The sequence below is a fragment of the Erythrolamprus reginae genome, chromosome 4 (assembly GCF_031021105.1).
Source record: "Erythrolamprus reginae isolate rEryReg1 chromosome 4, rEryReg1.hap1, whole genome shotgun sequence".
In the NCBI taxonomy this organism is placed as follows: Eukaryota; Metazoa; Chordata; class Lepidosauria; order Squamata; family Dipsadidae; genus Erythrolamprus; species Erythrolamprus reginae.
Window position 1 is genome coordinate 37,524,332 of NC_091953.1, and position 18,579 is coordinate 37,542,910.

Below are 18,579 nucleotides of genomic sequence, written 5' to 3' on the forward strand. Positions count from 1 at the left end.
ATCCTGTTATCTTAGCGATAGAATCACATTTATTTCTTAGTCTGTGTATCAGGAAGGACAAAACCAATTTTTAAAAGAAAGAAAATATCAGCGTGGGTATGTGGAAGACTTGGTTAGACATCTGAAATCGAAACAGAAAGTTAACTCACCCCTTCTTTTTTTGTTGTAAAATCATACATAGGACAATAATAGCAAGCAACTTAAAGGCAAAGTTGCAGTGAAATATAATTAAACAAGCAGACTTTTATATATTTAATAATTATAATATTTGCAGGGCACACACTACAGGCAAGTAGAAGAGACATGCCAACTTCTGGGGCATTAAAATTTACTGTCAGTCTATAGCTTTTTTCTCTTTCTCTCTCTCTCTCTCTCCCTCCCTCCTTCCTTCCATCCATCCATCAAATTTATATGCCAATTAAATATAACCATTTATATGTTTTATAATTGCATGGCCTACTATAACAAACAAACTGTGCTGAACTTTGTCAAGGTTAATATGATTCTGCCATAGCATTTTATTTATTGTATTTATATGCCACTCATTCCAACTAACAACAGTCACAAATACAACAATAATAAAAATGCATGTGGTAAAAACCCAGCTAATTGAGTTTATTCAATAAAACTGGTGTGGACACCAGTACCAGTACTACCCACAGCAAGTTTAGAGAAAAGCCCCGGAAAATAGGGCACAGATTCTGCCCAAGCAAAGGAATACCAAGGCCTAAAAGCATGCCTTTGCCAGCACATTAACACTGAATCATGATCTTTGTCCCAATTTTAACTTCTTGATAATATAGAAAGCCTAAGAACTCAAGATTTCTTCGAGGCAAGGTGGGGCTCCTAAACAGGCCCAAAGGAAACCAGGAATTTCTGATTAGTAATTTATGGCAGAAAACTAAAAAGCCGTTACAAAAGAATGAGAGCAATTCCCGTGCTTCAAGCGGGAGTTGTGTCGAAGCATCTACTGCTGTTCCTGCCGGTCTGAACAAGACTAGAGGGAGTCGTCCCTTTGGGACGGAGTGTGTGTGTGTGTGTGTGTGTGTCCCGTTTTCATCCTATTTCCTTTCGGTTAGCAGCCAGATCTGCCAACAGATCGTTGTCTTCCGTCCGCTGTTACAATGCAGATAGTCAAGGTTATGGCTCCTTCTCCTGGTTTTTTAATTTGTTTTAATCTTGGTCAAGAAGCGGCAAGTCTGAGCTGCCGCTCGTTTATTTGAGAAGCCGAGAGAGAAGACAGACAAGCGCGGGCCAATATAATTAATTATTTACTTATTTATTAATTTTATTTCTAGGCCACCCTTCTGAGACTCAGGGTGGTTTTATTTATTTTATTTTCATTTATTTTAATTTGTCAAGTATTTACTGGTACTTTATACACGATACTAGTAAGAGAGAAATATTAGGCCAGGGGACGCTGGTGCATTTATGCACACCCTTTAGGAATCGGACGAGATCAATAGTGAATAGTCTAAGGGTAATATTTTGGGGCTGAGGTGATCATACTACAGAGTCAGGTAGTGAGTTCCATGCATTAAGTACTGTTACCCAAGTCTTATTTCCTGCAGTCGAGTGTGGAGCAGTTTATTTTTAAGTTTGTATCTGTTGTATGCTCGTGCGTTGTTGTGGTTGAAGCTGAGGTAGCCGTTGACAGGAAAGAACGTTGTGGCAGATGATTTTACGGGCTATGCTTAGGTCGTGTTTAAGGCCGCAGAAAATCCAAACTCGGCCTTGGCTCCAAACTGGCTCCGCCGCCGGAAGCGTTTCCCCCGCCCGTCCGTGGACTCCGCTTCGGGCCTAGCTCATCCCAGGTTTCCTAAGTTACCAGGTCACGAGAGGAGCAAACCTACGCAATACATTTACTGGAACTGCCGCTTCTCCGCTCAGCCGCGCCCAACTTGGCCCCCCTCGGGCAGTCGGCGAGCTGAGCTTTGCCCTGCCTTTCTCCGCCTCCCACTGTTCTCCCTCCCCCTCCGCTTTGCGGAGCTGCTATAAGAGCTGCCGCGCCCGCCTCCGCCTCCTTGACGTTTCGCTCGGTCTGCCGAGGCCAAGGCGTTGGCTTTGGGCTCAGCTGCTCGCGCCGTTTCTTGTGTCTCTTCTGGCAGTTCCTGCGCGACCCCGGCCATGATTGTGGATAACAGCCAGGACGTGGGCTTAGATGGCGACTCCGGTTCCCTGAACAGCCCGTTCAACTTGGCCTTTTTCTATGGCGCCTCCCCTCACTCTAGCGAGGGCAGTTGCTCGCCCACTCCCTCCGCTCCGGGATCCCCCGGCTCTGATTCGGAGCACTCCTCGCTCAACGGCAGTACCGGCGGCAACTATTCGAGGAAGAGGCGCTGCTCCCGGAACGCCGCGCGCCCGACTGGAGAAGGTACAGGCACACGTGGCGCCCGATCCGGCGTAGCCCCGAAATCAGTTTTTGGCGGAGAACATTTATTTCGGCTTTCCTAAAAGCGACGCCCGCTGCTCCGGCTGGGTTAGGTTTCGTCCTCCTAAGGTTTTCGGTCAGGTTGGTAGATGGCTGTCCCAGCAATGTCGGTGTAGCCGCTCAGTTTCGTTGGACTACAGCAGTGTTTCCCAACCTTGGCAACTTGAAGATATTTGGACTTCAACTCCCAGAATTCCTGGAGTTGAAGTCCAAAGATCTTCAAGTTGCCAAGGTTGGGAAACACTGGAATGCAGTTCCCAATCGCCTTGGGAGTCATGGGAGTTGTAGTGCAGTGCATTCTGACAGACGGGTTAGGGAAGGCCGTTTTTTATAATGCTCTACCCCCCCTTTGTCGTGGTGAGCGTGGCAACGTTTGCGTCGGTGTGTCTGTGGAGATTCTCAGCCATCCTGGTCTCGGTTGTCCCAAAGGCGTTTTCAGGAAGCAACTGGTTTTTGTTTTCAGCTGAGCTGAAGAAGGCTCTTGGATGAGAAACGAAACTTCTTCAAAGGGAAAAAAAAAGTCCAGTTGTCTCTTGAAAAACCAACTTTGGAATTTGTCTGTGTGAGTGTTTGTGTATGTGTATGTATGGTATGTTTTCGTAGGTTTTCATGGGTACAGGTATGAAGATCTTGGTATATTTGGCTTTCTTCCCGTGTAAGTTTCATATACATATATATGTATGTTGGACTACATACATGCATGCATGCATACACACACACACACACACACACATACGCACATACACACACACACAGACAGACAAGCAGATACTTCTGGTTATCTGAATGAGCTCTAAGAATGAACAATTTGGGGCCAATCCGTATGTCAGAGCAGGTTTGTACTGCCTGTGGAAAATATGTCTGGTGTTCTTGATTATCACCTACCAGCTGCTTTTATGAGCTAGTTAAAAAGCCCTGCCTTGGATAAACTATTTGGTGGGATGTCCAGAATGAAGGATGTCTTGGTCTTTCAGTGTTGCCTGTCACCAACTATGCAGCTGCCCCATCTAAAAAGTGCCTTTTTCTCTTGTCCCTGGTGCATCTACCTATATTTCAGTGGATTAAGCCTGCTTTGCATAAAGTTTTGCCTACAAATCTCTCAAATTATATACAGGTCAGATCATGTATTTTATTGGGTATGAATATGAACATGAAATATGACTTCAGCAAGAATAATAATAATAATTAATAATAATTTATTAGATTTGTAATTTATTAGATTAGATCAATGCCTGGAATTCACTACCTGACTGGTTTCTTCCCCAACCCCAAAAACTTTAATCTCAGATTGTCTACAGTCGACCTCTCCATATTTCTACCGTCCCTGCCTTATTGTAATTATTATTATTATTATTATTATTATTATTAATAATAATAATAATATATTAGATTTGTATGCCGCCCCTCTCCAAAGACTCGGGCCGGCTAACAACAACAATAACAATACGGAACAAATCGAATGATTAAAACTATAGTTAAAACCCACTATTGTTAAAATACAATCAATATTGTCCTCTTTTATTAATACTTTTTACTTACATTTTTACAAACTACTCCTATCCTATACATGTTTGACAATAAATAAATGAACAAACAAACAAACAAACAAACAAATAAATAAATAAATAAATAAATAAATAATTAAATGTTAGAAAACAGTTGGATTGAACAATAATTGAATAATGTGCCGAATTTTAAAGCATCAAAATACTTTAATGGATAAAGCCTAAATGCTCTGTATTTCATGTGTTGGTAAGTGCATTCAAAGACTAGCTTTAGCCTATAAAATTGCTTGGTTTCTTTCACAGAACTATTTATGAAAGGTGTTTTTAAAATTATAGAATTTACTTTGTCTCCTTTCCCAACTGTATGACATTCATAGCTGCTGTCAGAGTTAGCAGAAGAAAAACAGAAAATGGGAAAATGTGTTGATATTGAACTAAATTTGTGGATTTAAATTTACCAGCAATTTCAGATATTCATTTTCTGCTATTGGATAGTATCTTACTATATTTTTATATTGAAAATGAAAGTAATTTTTTGGGTACTATGCCCCACAGCGAATTAATTTTCTGTAAATTGTTTATTGATTTATATTTGCTAAAAGTAGAGTTTGAAATATACTTACCCATATCAGTTTTAGCATATCTTGATAATTATTATTTTTATTTATGAAGGCATAAGGAACAAGCAAATAAGATGATATACTATTTTTTAAAAACGTTGGCATTTTACCATAAAAAGGGATTATAAATTTCATACAATTAACAATACAGTTAGAGAAAAAAATATATAAGAATTATATTCTGATGTTGAGATACAATATCACTTTGTATAGTGAAGAGTGAAAGCTTTGCTTTCAGTGAAACATTTCACTTTCATCTATTTGTTCTATAGAGCCCAATGTGGCTAAAACTATGTGCCAAATATAGAGAACGACATAGAAGCTTTTAAAACAATGCTAGCTTTCCTAGTTCAAGACGAAAACTTCAAATTAGGAGACTGATTGCTGATGTTACTTCTAATTTTTATGCTCATTATATAAATTGTGGTATACACTGACAAATGAAATCTGATTCTACAAGGTTTTTGAGCAAAACTTTCTTTCCTTTAAAACATTTGGGAAATATTGAAATTTTGTAGACTTTCAGTGTAGTCACAATTTATTATACCTCTGGTTTTCTTTTATGGGATGGGGAAAATTCTATTAAAACTTATAAAGGGGAAATTATTCTTAAGTTGGGGTTGCTTTTCCTATCCAGAAATTTCAAATCTATGGGAATTTAGGTTTTTTTAAAAATAAAATTGAAATAATAGGTAGACTATGTAGAACATCTGATTTGTACTTTTTAAAATTAGATCATTGCTTTTCTCTTGGGTTGATGTGCATTATTGTTCCTCTTTTCACTTCTGTTTTTTATGCTTCAAAATAGATTGTGTTTAAAGGGTTGATGTCATTAAGAGGGTGAAAAAAATATTTTCAGCTAATCTTATGGAAGAACATATTTTTGACAAGCGGTTTAACTATGGAAGGGACTTATGCAAGTAATATTGAACATCTATTTATACAGAATCATTTAAATGATTTTAAATTAATGGTGTTAATTAATGGTTTTGAGTAGGAATTTCTACATTCTTACTAAAATATTAGGTAGGAGTTCTCCATCTTTCCTCCCCTTTCTATGTAATTGTGTCTGTTTTTTGGAGACTGTCTGCTTCTGTTTGCTTGCAAGGTTTTTCAAAAGTAGTTTTTTACTAGGGCTGAGAGAAAAGGAGTGACCGAAGATCACCCTGCTAGCTTTGTGCATAAAGCAGGACTAGAACTCACGGCTTTCTGAATTCTCCATCTTTGCAATACTACTAATCCCTAAATTTATAAATTTTGAGTTTTATTAACAACCCCTGAAAATGGTTAAATGCATGGGCTTATTTCTCAAAATTTGCTACAGGCATTTCTCCTTGTGTTACTTGTATAAGCCCACTAAGAGCTTGCACAGTCAAAGTGATGTGAATTTGATATTCCTCCCTTCTCTGCAGAGAGGCACTTTGCCATTGGTGGTGAGGAATGGATTTTCTAAATTGCTCATTAAATTTTTGATAATCACAACCCAAAATTTTAGAATATCTGGATTTGGGAGAAAGATAATTTGGTTTTTTTTTTTTTTTTTTTTACTATTTTGATGCATTTTAGGGGGGGGGAATCTAATTGAAATATTAATTAGTAATTAGTTTCCTGTTTAGAATGAATGTATATGAATTTTCCTTTTTTAAAAAATCTTCTGTTTGTGTCATGCTTTTGTTTTAATTTTGTGTCTTAACAGCTGAGCAACATATGGGGGGAGGAAAGCAACAAAGAGGACCTTTCCAAGGTGTTCGTGTAAAAAACTCTGTGAAAGAATTGTTGCTGCATCTTAGAAATAACAAGCAGATGTCCACGGATTATGGAACTGAGGAAATAAAGGTCTGTGTTGTACATTTTCATAAATGCTATTCAGAATCAAAACAAGTATTTTATTTGTGAATTTAATTAATTTAATTTATTTTAATTTATTTTATTAGATTTGTATGTTACCCCTCTCTGAAAACTCGAATACAATATTTGCAGCAATTTTATATAGAAGATAATTAACGTCTTCATTATAGTGAAATGTAATTAGCTTGCATGGTTTTTAATAAACAAATATACATTTTTTTTTAAAAAAATGCTTTGTCAGCGAATGAAAATTGCAAATGATATCTGAAAATGGATCGTTCTTTTTTTATGGGAAAGTGCAAAGCATGCATTTGCTCAAGTCATACTATCTGAAGGTTCTAGTGAGCAGATTTCAGTCTAATTCAATATTTTTATTGCTAATTTTCAATGGTAAATATCACCCATTCCTTATTCTACCTAAAAGTGGTAAGTGACGACTTTTAGAGTTTTAATTTAGTTTAGACTAGGTGTTACTTGCAACACAATAATTTTATTCCAGATTCCAAGTAGATTCTTCTTCCAGATGTTTCTATTGTTTCTAAAAACTGTTCAGCATTCTGTGGTATTGAATATTTCAAACTTTATTAGGATTTCCTATTCTTGGAATGTGCTATTTTTTTCTATAGAAGGACCAGCAATTTTGAACAGTACATAAAAATGAGAGTTAAAAGGAAGTGACAAGTATTTTCTTGTCTTAGCTTTCTATAACAGATCATTTTCAGCCTCTAGGGAGCTCTGTTATACAAAACATTTTCTTTATAATTCCACAAATGCATTGGGCATTGTTTCAAGTGTTGGAATTAGGGAATTGTACAAAATACTCAATTATATTCTTTTATTATCCTTCCATTAATTTGAAAAGTGGTAGCTGTAGGTTTAAACAGAGACAATTTAATTACAATCATTATTAATAAACCTCAATTTTATATTGAAATGTTTTCTGTTCATTAAATGAAATTAACAAGAATCTGAAAAATTAAGTACCGTATATAGCCCAGTGATGATTATGATTGTTTTGTAAGATATCTGCATATGCAGACTTTCTAAGCTAGTTGTCCTGTTTATCCTTTTATATAATACTGAAATGTATGGATTCTTAAATTACATTTTTATCCTCTTTTGATATTCATAATTTTTAATGTCCCTTAGGTGAAATAAATACTGTAGTAGAATGGTAAAAATGTTTGAAGATAGTAGAATATAATTATTGGAAAAACTATAATTAATTTTTTCTTTTTCTGAAAGAATATTAAAAGTTTATAATGTATACTTTATGTAAATATTATTCTCATGATAAAATAGAGTACTTTAACTATATTAAAACATTTACATTTTTTTTAAACAGGCAAAAGAAACATTGATGAAATATGATCCTTACACAGGTACAATTTTTGTCTCATTTGTTCCTTCAGTTTGTCTTTGAGAATTAGAAAAATGTGCCGTAGACTTACAAATTCTGCTTATTTTTCGGTAGAACTAAAAAACATATTGACTCAAAATCGGAAAAGAAAAGCTCCAGACTGTCTTTCTGATGGAGTGTATTACAAACGAACAGCTATTTTGCAACCTCAGTTCTTGGTAAGTATTTTTAATTTGTTTCTTTTTATAGTCATTCTCACATTGCTATATAGCCTACAACTGTCTTCTAAGGCAAGAGGCAATCAGATCAGTTTAAAATCTTTACCTCTTATTTTGCAGACACCTCCACAGACACCAACTTCCATGGATAATAATATGGAGGATCCCCATAATAATGAGCCTAAGCAAGATAGCAGTTGTGATATGCTGCAGAATATTATCAATATTAAGAATGAATCCAGCCCGGTGTCTCTGAACACTGTACAAGTTAGTTGGCTTCACAGCATGGTCAATCCCAACTCTCCAGGGGAACACCAATATCAAGACATGGCTGGATCACCAGGTTTTTCACCTGTTCAAAAATACCAAGCTTTCCAAACAAGCAGCTCTTCTCCAATGCTGGAACTGTCCCAGAATTATCAGTTTTCTCCTACACAACAACAGGATATGTCCCAGCATTGTGTTCCATTGCTGGAATACAGGCCTCACTCTGCAGGCAGCCATTCCTCTGAATATCAACAAAATGTTTTTGACAACCAAGAACTGCCATATTGTACTACAGAAAGTTTTGCTTCACTTTTAAATGACTCAGAAGGATCCGACAACATCTCTGCTCCACTCTCTCAAGCAATTTCTAGTAGCCTCCAACAAGCTGAAGTCAGCAGCTGCTCTCAGCATTTCGGTCAAGTTTCAGATAACATGTCTAGGGGTCTTGAGGAACCTGGTTTATCTCTCTTGTCTTCAGATATATCTCTGCAACTTCAGAGCAGTACAGGCAGCACAAGTCAGTTGGGCAAATCATTTTTCCAGTGGCAAGTGGAACAGGAAGAAAACAAAATGGCCAACATCTCTCAAGATCAGATTCTTGCTAAAGATTCTGATGGTGACACGTGAGTACTGTCCAAATATCACTTATTGCAAAACTGAAAATGGTGAATCAGCATTATTTGTTTAGGCTGCCATTCATTTGAATGAAGAAATAGCTCTATAACATATTAATGATACTCACCTCTGCAGAGAAGAGCCACAAGGGTGGTTTGGAGACTGGAGGCTAAAACATAGGAAGAATTGTTGCAGGGATTGGCTATGTCTAGTTTAGTAAAAGGAAGAACTAGGGGTGACATGATAGCACTGTTCCAATATCTCAAGGGTTGCCACAAAACTTAACCTTTTGTCTGAAGCAACTGAAGACAATAGATGTAAACAAATCAAGGGTAGAGAACCAACTTAGAAATAATGAGTAATTACCTGACGGAGCACATACTTAATCAGTGGAATAGCTTGCGTTCAGAAGTTGTGGGTACTCCCGCACTTGAAAAGAAGAAGAGATTGAGCAACCATTTGTCTGAAATGATGTAAGATCTCTTGCTTGAGCGGGGGATTGAACTTGAAGACCCACAAGATCCCTTCCCATGGTGTTAGTCTGTTAACATCTGGCACCACGCCTAAAGACATACATTAGTATTATCATCTAATACATTAAATTATAATACTACCCTATTAAGTATCAGCAATTTCTCTGGGACTTTTCTCAATGGCTTTTTAGAGTGAATAGTATTTTTAAAACATCTGAAATGGATATGATTTATCCAGCTTTACCTATTATGTTACTCCTCCTGCAGATTTCTCCACATTGCAGTTGCCCAGGGAAGACGGGCAGTTTCCTACGTGCTGGCAAGGAAGATGGCAGCCCTGCATATGTTGGATATTAAAGAACACAATGGCCAGGTAATTATCTCAGCATAGCAAATTACTACCTTATAGCCATGACTATTTCCTTTATTTTCTTATCAAACTTAGATTGTCTTTTAATATGAAATTGGAAACTTAGTGTCCAATCTATATGTAATAGAATTATTTGCTAAACTATGCAATTTCATTAAGGAGATGTTCTCTGGAACGGTTTTACTTCATTGAAAAGACTTTTATGTGGTTTATTTTCTTAATTGCCATTCCTTGTTAAGATTACAGTGTCTAATACATCTGCTTTTTGTTATTCTAGAGTGCCCTGCAAGTAGCTGTGGCTGCAAATCAACATCTTATTGTTCAAGATCTGGTCAGTCTTGGGGCACAAGTGAATACTACAGATTGCTGGGGTAGAACTCCACTGCATGTGTCTGCTGAGAAGGGTCATGCTCAAGTCCTTCAGGTGAGACATCTGAACTATAAGTTGAACATTGCATTTTCCCTTTTCTCTTTATTAGCATGTATAATACATCTCCATACCTATAATTATATATTAAAGATTTAATATAGTATATTTTATTTTATTTACATTATTTAGAAGTATAGTTTTAACTGAACTTTTACCATCCAGTTTGGTCCTAATTGCTCAGGAGCTCGAAGTTAAAAGTATTATAATATGATGTATAAGCATTCCAACCACATGTTAAAACACAAGAAAAAATAATTTTTCATTTTCTTCCTGGAGTCTGACTGATTGAATGATAATTCAGTCTTCCATAAATTAATTTTGCTGTCCATTTCATACCTCCTTCCACTACATACAATACAAAAGGCAAACAAGAACATTGCAGCAATCTTCAATTATGAGGAAACATTTGGTTATTTTATAATTGTTTGTTTCAAATAATAATGGGCCTTTTTTTTGCTCCTGTTAATTGTAACTCTAATATACTGAAGGATAATGGACCACAAACAAAAATTGCTTAGTTTGAAAGTGCTGTTTTTTTAAAAAAAATGTTATTTGTAATGGCATAAACTTTTCCATTATTATTATTATTATTATTATTATTATTATTATTATTATTATTATTATTATTATTATCATTATTATTATTATCATCATCATTATCATTATCATTTATTAGATTTGTATGCCACCCCTCTCCGAAGACTCGGGACGTCTCACAACACAATTATATAAATGTCATTATATAAATGTCAAATTGCAGTTACTGTTACATATATAGTTAATGTAAGTTCTCATTTCATTTTCAGGCAATCCAAAAAGGAGCCATTGTAAGCAATCAATATGTTGATTTGGAAGGAACTAATTATGAGGGTGAGCAACTAATACTCCTACATTATGTGTTAAGAGGGTAAAGTACCCAATTAAAAATGTTCAGGTTTCAGTGCTGATGATCAAAACTGGTACTTGGCATGTTGTATAACACATATATTTACTCTTGCTAATGACATTCACTTTTAAATAAAATAAATTATGGAAATAGCTTTCAATGTAATCCCACACTAAACACCTTCTACCTTGTCTAATGCATTGTTAATTGAGCTTAATAATGCTATGTGGATAATGCTACATTTACCTAGATAAGCTGGTTAAATAATACCTGTAGAAGAGGCCTGTATTTTGGGAATTGAAGTTTATATATTTGGAGAGTACCCAATTTGGGAAAGGCTGATGAAGAGATTGTAAACGAAGGCATATTACTGTCAGTATCAATTAACAAAATACTATTATAGTTCTGTACATAGATAAACTTATCAAGCAATGTTAAGTTAAATGAATAGAAATACATGTGTTTCTTCAATTGCCAGTTCTTAATTATATCTTATTGCGTGTCACTAGCTAGAGCATAGATTAAAATTCCTTTAAAATTATGCATTGCAAATAAAATGAAAATGGAATTTAGATATTGGAATGACTATTGTTTTTAATACGTTATTGATCAGAACAGAATAAGAATTGGTTCTTTTGTTTTGTTTTGCTAACTGATATGTTTCATATTAAGGTTTGACGGCGTTGCATTGTGCAGTAGTGGTTCATAATGCCGTGGTACATGACCTACAGGGGCAGCAGTCACCTCATACTCCTGAAGTCCAGGAATTAAGGTTGAAAAGCAAGAAGTTGGCAGATACAATCAAATATTTAATTCAGATGGGAGCCTCTGTTGAAGCCAGAGTAAGTCACTTAAGGAAACATTAGAACAGACTTAGATGTTTACCTAAGAAATGGGTCACGTGCTGTTGTTTTGCATCTGTTTGAAGATACAAATGTTTAGAAGAATGTGCCATGTGATATGATATATTCATAGGCAAAGAATATTAACTCTCTATATTTGAGAGTTCAGTTTGATCTTTTATGTTTCCGAGTAGATATTCTGTAGGTTTTAAAATGTGTATGTGTTGCACATAAAGTGACCAGTATTAAGCCAAACTAATAGTTTATATTTTTACATTATTGAATTAATACAATTTTAAATATCAGCTTGTTTTTCTTAGCATGTAAAAAGAAAAAAGCCTCACTTTAATTAGTATCCATATATCAGATTACTGTCTGAGCTAGTAATGGGGAAATACTGAGTAAGAAGCATGAATGAGTTCATTGCTGACGAATATTAGAGAAATCATATTTCTACAAATATTTGTCTTTATTTCTGAAACAAATAATGATAATAAAAATAGCCTCCTAACTCTTTAATTTCTTATTTAGTACTTAGACAATAACACTTTCATTTATATACTTCTTCACAGTGCTATACAGAACTCTCTTAAGGGGTTTACAGAGTCAGCATATTGCCCCCAAGAATCTGGGTCCTAATTTTACTGAGCTTGGAAGAATAGAAGTCTAAGTCAACCTTGAACCAGTCAGGATTGAACTTCTGGCAGTGAGCAGAATTAACCTTTAATTCTAACCACTGTACAATCGGAGCTCATCTAGTTTAATCATTAGGCTCATTCCTCAAAGTATATTTTATGTTTTCATTTAAACATAAATGGTGTCTGTTCTTACATTTTACAGTGACTAAATATGCAGTGTGTAATATTATTTGGACATTTTCTTTTGTGTATCGACAGGACCGTAAAAGTGGCCGTTCAGCCCTTCACTTAGCAGCTGAAGAAGCAAATGTGGAACTACTTCGACTGTTTTTAGAGCTTCCGAATTGTCTTTCTTTCATCAATGCCAAGGTATATAAACAACTAACCACGTGTCTAGTTTAGAGTATTCCTGTTTACAGAAATAATCCGCTTGCTTCTGATCTCCTTTCAAATAATGATTTTTCTCTCTTGAAACAAGGCTTACAATGGCAATACTGCACTCCATGTAGCCGCTAGTTTGCAGCATCGAATGACTCAGCTTGATGCAGTTCGTTTGTTGATGCGCAAAGGGGCTGATCCAAGTGCCAGGAATTTGGAAAACGAGCAGCCAGTTCACTTGGTTCCTGATAGTCCTGTTGGAGTTGAGGTAAGAGATAAAAGATATCCAAAATTTTGTATTTATGTGAGGTAGATTTCACACTTCATGTTTTTTTCTTTCTTTCCTCTGGTACACCTAGATTTTTTTTTTTAAAAAAAAAACAACTTTGTAATAAACTGGGTTGAAAATGTTGCTTTCTTTTATGACCTATTTTGCTTTCTTCTGGAATGAAATGAAACTACAAAAGTAGGGAGACATCCGTAATGTTGAGTTTTTATAAAAATAGAAACATTGTTTTTCAAGACTGGAAATATAAGATGCTTTGCAAACTTTTATTTCTTTTAGAGTGTCCTTTATCATTATAGATTTTTTTTTGTTTATTCCATTAAATGGCTAGTTTGCATCTTCAGGGGGAGGCTTTTTCAAATTACAGAGCATGTATAAATCAACGAGCTGCACTATTTTAGTTTCAGTAACTAAATAGATGCTTCTCATCATGCACCTGGAAAGTATAAATTATAGTGACGTATGTACATCAACGCTTTCAGTTCTTTTAGGCAATTAAGATCTGATGTGTTATAGAAGCCATTCAGTGAGCAATTCAATAAATAGTCTGTTGATGTTATCTTCAGGTTAATACAATACAGGGTAGTCCTTGTTTAGCAACCACAATTAGGATTGGCAACTAGGTCATTAAGCCAAAAGGTTTCTAAGTGAACTTACAATTGTGCTTACGATTTTGCAGTTAATCTTCAGATTATAATATTAAATGGGACCAGAATTATGTTACCAAGCAACATAATCATAAATGCACTGCATAGTATCAGGCTTAAATAATATTTTATTAATTGCTGTTGAATAATTGGGCTTTCCCCCTTCTATTTCCTCTTTTTCAGATAAGACGAATATTAAAAGGGAAGACGAGTCAGCAGAGATCATCTGTCTATTAAGCTCCATGAGTAAAAATGACCCATACTCGCTGTCAGTTAGGCAGCCCCCATGTATCTGTAAATAGACCATTTGTCCAGTGGAGGCAAATGTTTGTTGTTTCTATGAAACAAGAATATTTTGTTCACTATTATATAGTGGGTTAATAACAATTCTTCACAGATGAGAATATATCATACTAAGGTTTCTGTAATCATTTGAATTACTCCATTAAGCAATTTAACATGTCAAGAACAAAACTGACAGTTATAGACTTTCATATTTCTACCCAAAAATAATGTCTGTTCAATGTACTTTATTGTTTATTGGATCAGGATACAGAAAATATTAATAATAATATATAACAAGAGCAGACATTTTTGCTGTGGCTTATGATATAGAATATAAGTATTCTTAAGAATACTAAAATTTATCAATAGTCATTTATATTTTAGCTTTTTTTCTTTTTATGTAGTTCTTTATAGTTATTTTGAGTAGGTATAGTTAAGGTAATGAATGTTCTAATAATTTAAACCTTTTACTGTGGGAAATTCTTTGTAGAATTCAGTAAAGTTTTTAATTTTTTTAACATAATTGTTAAATTGTTTTGTGAGGCACTTTTCAAAACTTTATAAAGAAATATTGTCCATATGGTGGTTTCATTGGCCACAGCAATAATTTATGAAGATTTAGAAAAATAAAGCTGGCCTTGTGTTCCTTCTTTTTTAAATTAATTCTTCCCAATCAATACTTTCTAATGGTAACTGAGTATAGATTACATAAAATTATTCATGTTTGTAATTAAAAAAATCCCAAGAATTTAATTACAGTAAGCAGTAGTATGACACAGATTCAGTTAGAGTTTAAAAATGAACTTCATTTGATCAAAATGATACTGATTACATGTCATATATAAACTTTTTGTCATTTGTAAAAAAAATTCTAAGAATCAAATAAATTAGGACTACCTGTTATATTCTAATAGCAATACTTTTAAAGACAGTACTTTATTTGTTATGTAGCAACATGCAAAAATTAATTATTTGCACTGTAGATACTGATAGCCACTGGCTTTTATGACTGTGGATGATGGAATTGTCAGTAGCTATTGAGCATGATGACTCAATAATGCTAAAGAGGAATTGATTAATTTCAAGAGGCAGTATAATTTGAAATAATGTTTGTATTAAAAGTTATTGTATATATATATATATGACAGTGCAAAGACTGATTTATATGACTCAGTGGTCCCAAAGATTTCAGTTCAATGTAAAAATCCATCCACTCTGACTCTGGAGTCATCCTCAGATTTATAGAAGTCACATATCCCTAATTATTCATAAAGTACTCAAGATACTCATAAAGGCATTTTGCTAATGACAGAAAACTGAATTGATGTTTGGTTTGAGTAGGATTCTTCTACACTGACTTTGATTCTCTCATTTTGAATCAATATATGTATGTCTCAGGGCTTGGCAAAACATTAATTGCATTATATTATTTTACCTTATAGGTATAGTAGGTAGCCAGATGTTAATATATCAAAGAATGTAAATAAAAATATTTCATTGTATTAAATATTTTGCAATACTTTGCATTGCTTTTTAAAAATTCTGTACATACCGTTCTTTAATCACTACCCTGAATCATAAATTTTCCATAATTAATCAGATCATATTGTTTGATCAAGTATGTCTTGTAGACAAATAATAGGAAAATTTATATTTGATATTTAGAGGTACAAATATATCTTTTGAAATAAACTTGTTTTAATCAATATATGTGGTGTCTTATACTTTGACTGATATTAATACTTCTGTACTTCTGGCATTATTGTAAATGCAGCTTAGAAATACAACAATGAGATTCTTAGATGAGATTCTGATTCTCTTTAAATCTAATGTTGCCTTTCAAAGTGTAAAAGAACAATTTTAAAACACGATGAATCCAAAGTTTTAAAAATATATATAGGTCATGTAATGGGATGGTTTTTTTACATAAAGTATTGTTGAAAATTTTATTTATTTTAGAAAATTTATATGGCCTTCCAATCCACATTGGGTGGCTTCCAGAACTAAACCCCCATTCTATATATACAAATAAAAATGTAAATGTTTGTTCAAAACTTAAATCTCCAAAAGTTCTTCATCGATTGCTTTGAAATTTTGACATGTTGCATTTGAATACACGCATGTTTTTATTACATATATTATATAGATAACACACATGTGAAAGGTAAAATATACAGATGCTTAAAACAAGACCTCCACCGATTGCTTTCAAATTTTGACGTGTTGCATTGGAATATGCATGTGCAGTTTAGAGCTACACATGGATTGCTTCTCACATGGACAATTATATGTTGCATATTTTAGAGTCGACAAACCAGACTGAGCCACAGCAACACGTGGCTGGGTACAGCTAATACAAAATAAATACTGTCCCACTGCCCACCCGAAGAAAACAGTCAGATCAATCTCTAGAATTTTCTAATCTTAGTTCCACAGAGATGATGTTCCACAGAGAGGGAACCACCATGGAAAAGGCCCTTTTTGGTACCATCAGATAAAGCACCTTAAGAGAGGAATCCCGTAAATGTCCTTCCTTCTGCTCTAGTGGGTTGGCCAGTTATCATTGGAAAAATACACCCTTCAAAACACTTTGTTCCAGGCTATCTAGGACTTTAAAGGTAATAATCAGCACATTGAACAGGACCAAGAAGCAAATCTGTAGCCAATGCATTTTCCACAAGAGAGTAAATGTAATACTTTTGTCACCATTTGAACCAATTGAAGTTTCCAGATACTTTTCAAGGGTAGCCCCGTATAGATCACATTGCAGTTATCAAGATGGGAGGTGAACAGGCATGGGTTACTGTGAACAGGAACTGCTGATCCAGGAAAGGGTGTAATTGACACAATCTTTAATTGCGTAAAGGCCCTTTCAGCCATGCCTGCCACATGCTGCCAGATTTCACACTGGTTGTGTTTGGGGCAGTGCAATTCTCCATGGATCAAAAAGCCCCAAACCCAGAGCCATTCCATATTACCAAGGTTCATGTTTTAGCCTGTTTATTATTTATTTATTTATTTATTTATTTATTTATTATTTGGATTTGTATGCCGCCCCTCTCCGAAGACTCGGGGCGGCTATCTATCTGTTGCTATCTATCTGATCGTTAAGAGCTTCCAGGCACTGTGGAGGGAGTTCATGGAATTGCTTAATTCACCTTAGGCTCGGACATATAGTTTGGTGTCATAAGTATCAATGAAGGAGATTATTTGCAGCTCAAATCCATGCCACTTTTCAACAGTGATACTCAGAGGAAGCAAAGGGATTTTAAACGGGGTGAGGTATGTATATGGTGAGAAAGGTAAGGGTATACATTTAGGCAAGTAAAAACAAATGCACAGGTGTGGAATAGTGGGATCCTGCCTCAATAGTAATAACTGTGAGAGGGATCTTGAGGTTCTAGTGGACAATCATTTAAATATGAGCCAGCAGTACTCTGCAGCTGCCAAAAAAGTTAATTCAGCCTTATGCTGCATTAACAGAGGGATAGAATCAAGATCACGCAGAGTATTAGTACTGCTTTTTAACACAATGATAAAGAACTACACTTGTAACATTGCATCCAGTTTTGGTCACCACAATATTTAATTAAAAAAAAAGGATTAGGGGTGACTGTCTTCCAGTATCCAAAGGGCTGCCACAAAGAAGAAGGGTTCAACCTAATCTCCAAAACAGGGATCCCCAACCCCAAGGTTGTATCCTACTACCAGGACCTGAGTCGTTTAGACTGGGCTGTGAGTGCTTCCATGAGCATGCATCCCCACTCATGCAAGCAGAAGGTGAGCACTTGTACACATGCTCCATTTGTGCAAACAACTGGTGTGCGTACCATTCACTTGCCGGTCATGCATAACCATCTCCTCTTCCTGCCCAGCCAGTCCGCAAAGCCAGAAAAGGTGGGGAACTTTGCTCCAGACCATCACTGCCTCCACACATTGCATTTTTGGCCTCCACGCACCATGTTTTTGGCCTCTGCTCATTCTGTTTTAGACCCATTCCAGGCTACTAAAGCACGTTGCTACTAATTGCCAGCTCCATGCATTGCATTTTTGGCCATTGCATGACATATTTTGGCCTGTTCGAGGTGGTGGTGATTGCTGCTCCCCAAATCAACAAATACTATGGAAATTTCACACTGGACTTCAAGCATTTTGCAGTGTTTGGCTTTCCATTCTTGTCGCATACTCTGGGTCCTTGGTTTCTGTTACGAGCCCCAAGTCCAAAGTGTAAATTCAAACACACACAGTTGTAAAGTAAACAAAGAGTCGGTTTATCAACAGAAAAATATTGTACGCACACACTTTAAATCAGCCAAAGTGCTCTCCCACAAACCACGAGCCTGGATTGCTGTGAAAAACCAAAACAAAAGCAAAGCAGATAAAAAGCAGCTGTGAAGACGTCACAGCCACCCCGCTTCAAGAATCCTCAAGCTGTACTTAACTGTGAATTGTTCAAAAAAGTCCTTGTAAATCCCGAAGC

At 35.5% G+C, this 18,579-nt stretch overlaps 1 protein-coding gene across 1 annotated transcript; it reads left to right on the forward strand.

Annotated features, from left to right (window-relative positions):
- Positions 1-2,029: 2,029 nt before the first annotated feature.
- NFKBIZ (NFKB inhibitor zeta) lies at positions 2,030-15,805 on the forward strand. The gene is made up of 12 exons (XM_070750076.1): positions 2,030-2,374; positions 6,253-6,392; positions 7,750-7,786; positions 7,879-7,982; positions 8,103-8,872; positions 9,605-9,710; positions 9,985-10,131; positions 10,944-11,007; positions 11,696-11,865; positions 12,762-12,872; positions 12,982-13,149; positions 13,998-15,805. Exons 1-12 carry the CDS (start codon positions 2,128-2,130, stop codon positions 14,049-14,051), a joined length of 2,118 nt encoding a protein of 705 aa, XP_070606177.1. The 5' UTR covers positions 2,030-2,127; the 3' UTR covers positions 14,052-15,805.
- Positions 15,806-18,579: the final 2,774 nt, after the last annotated feature.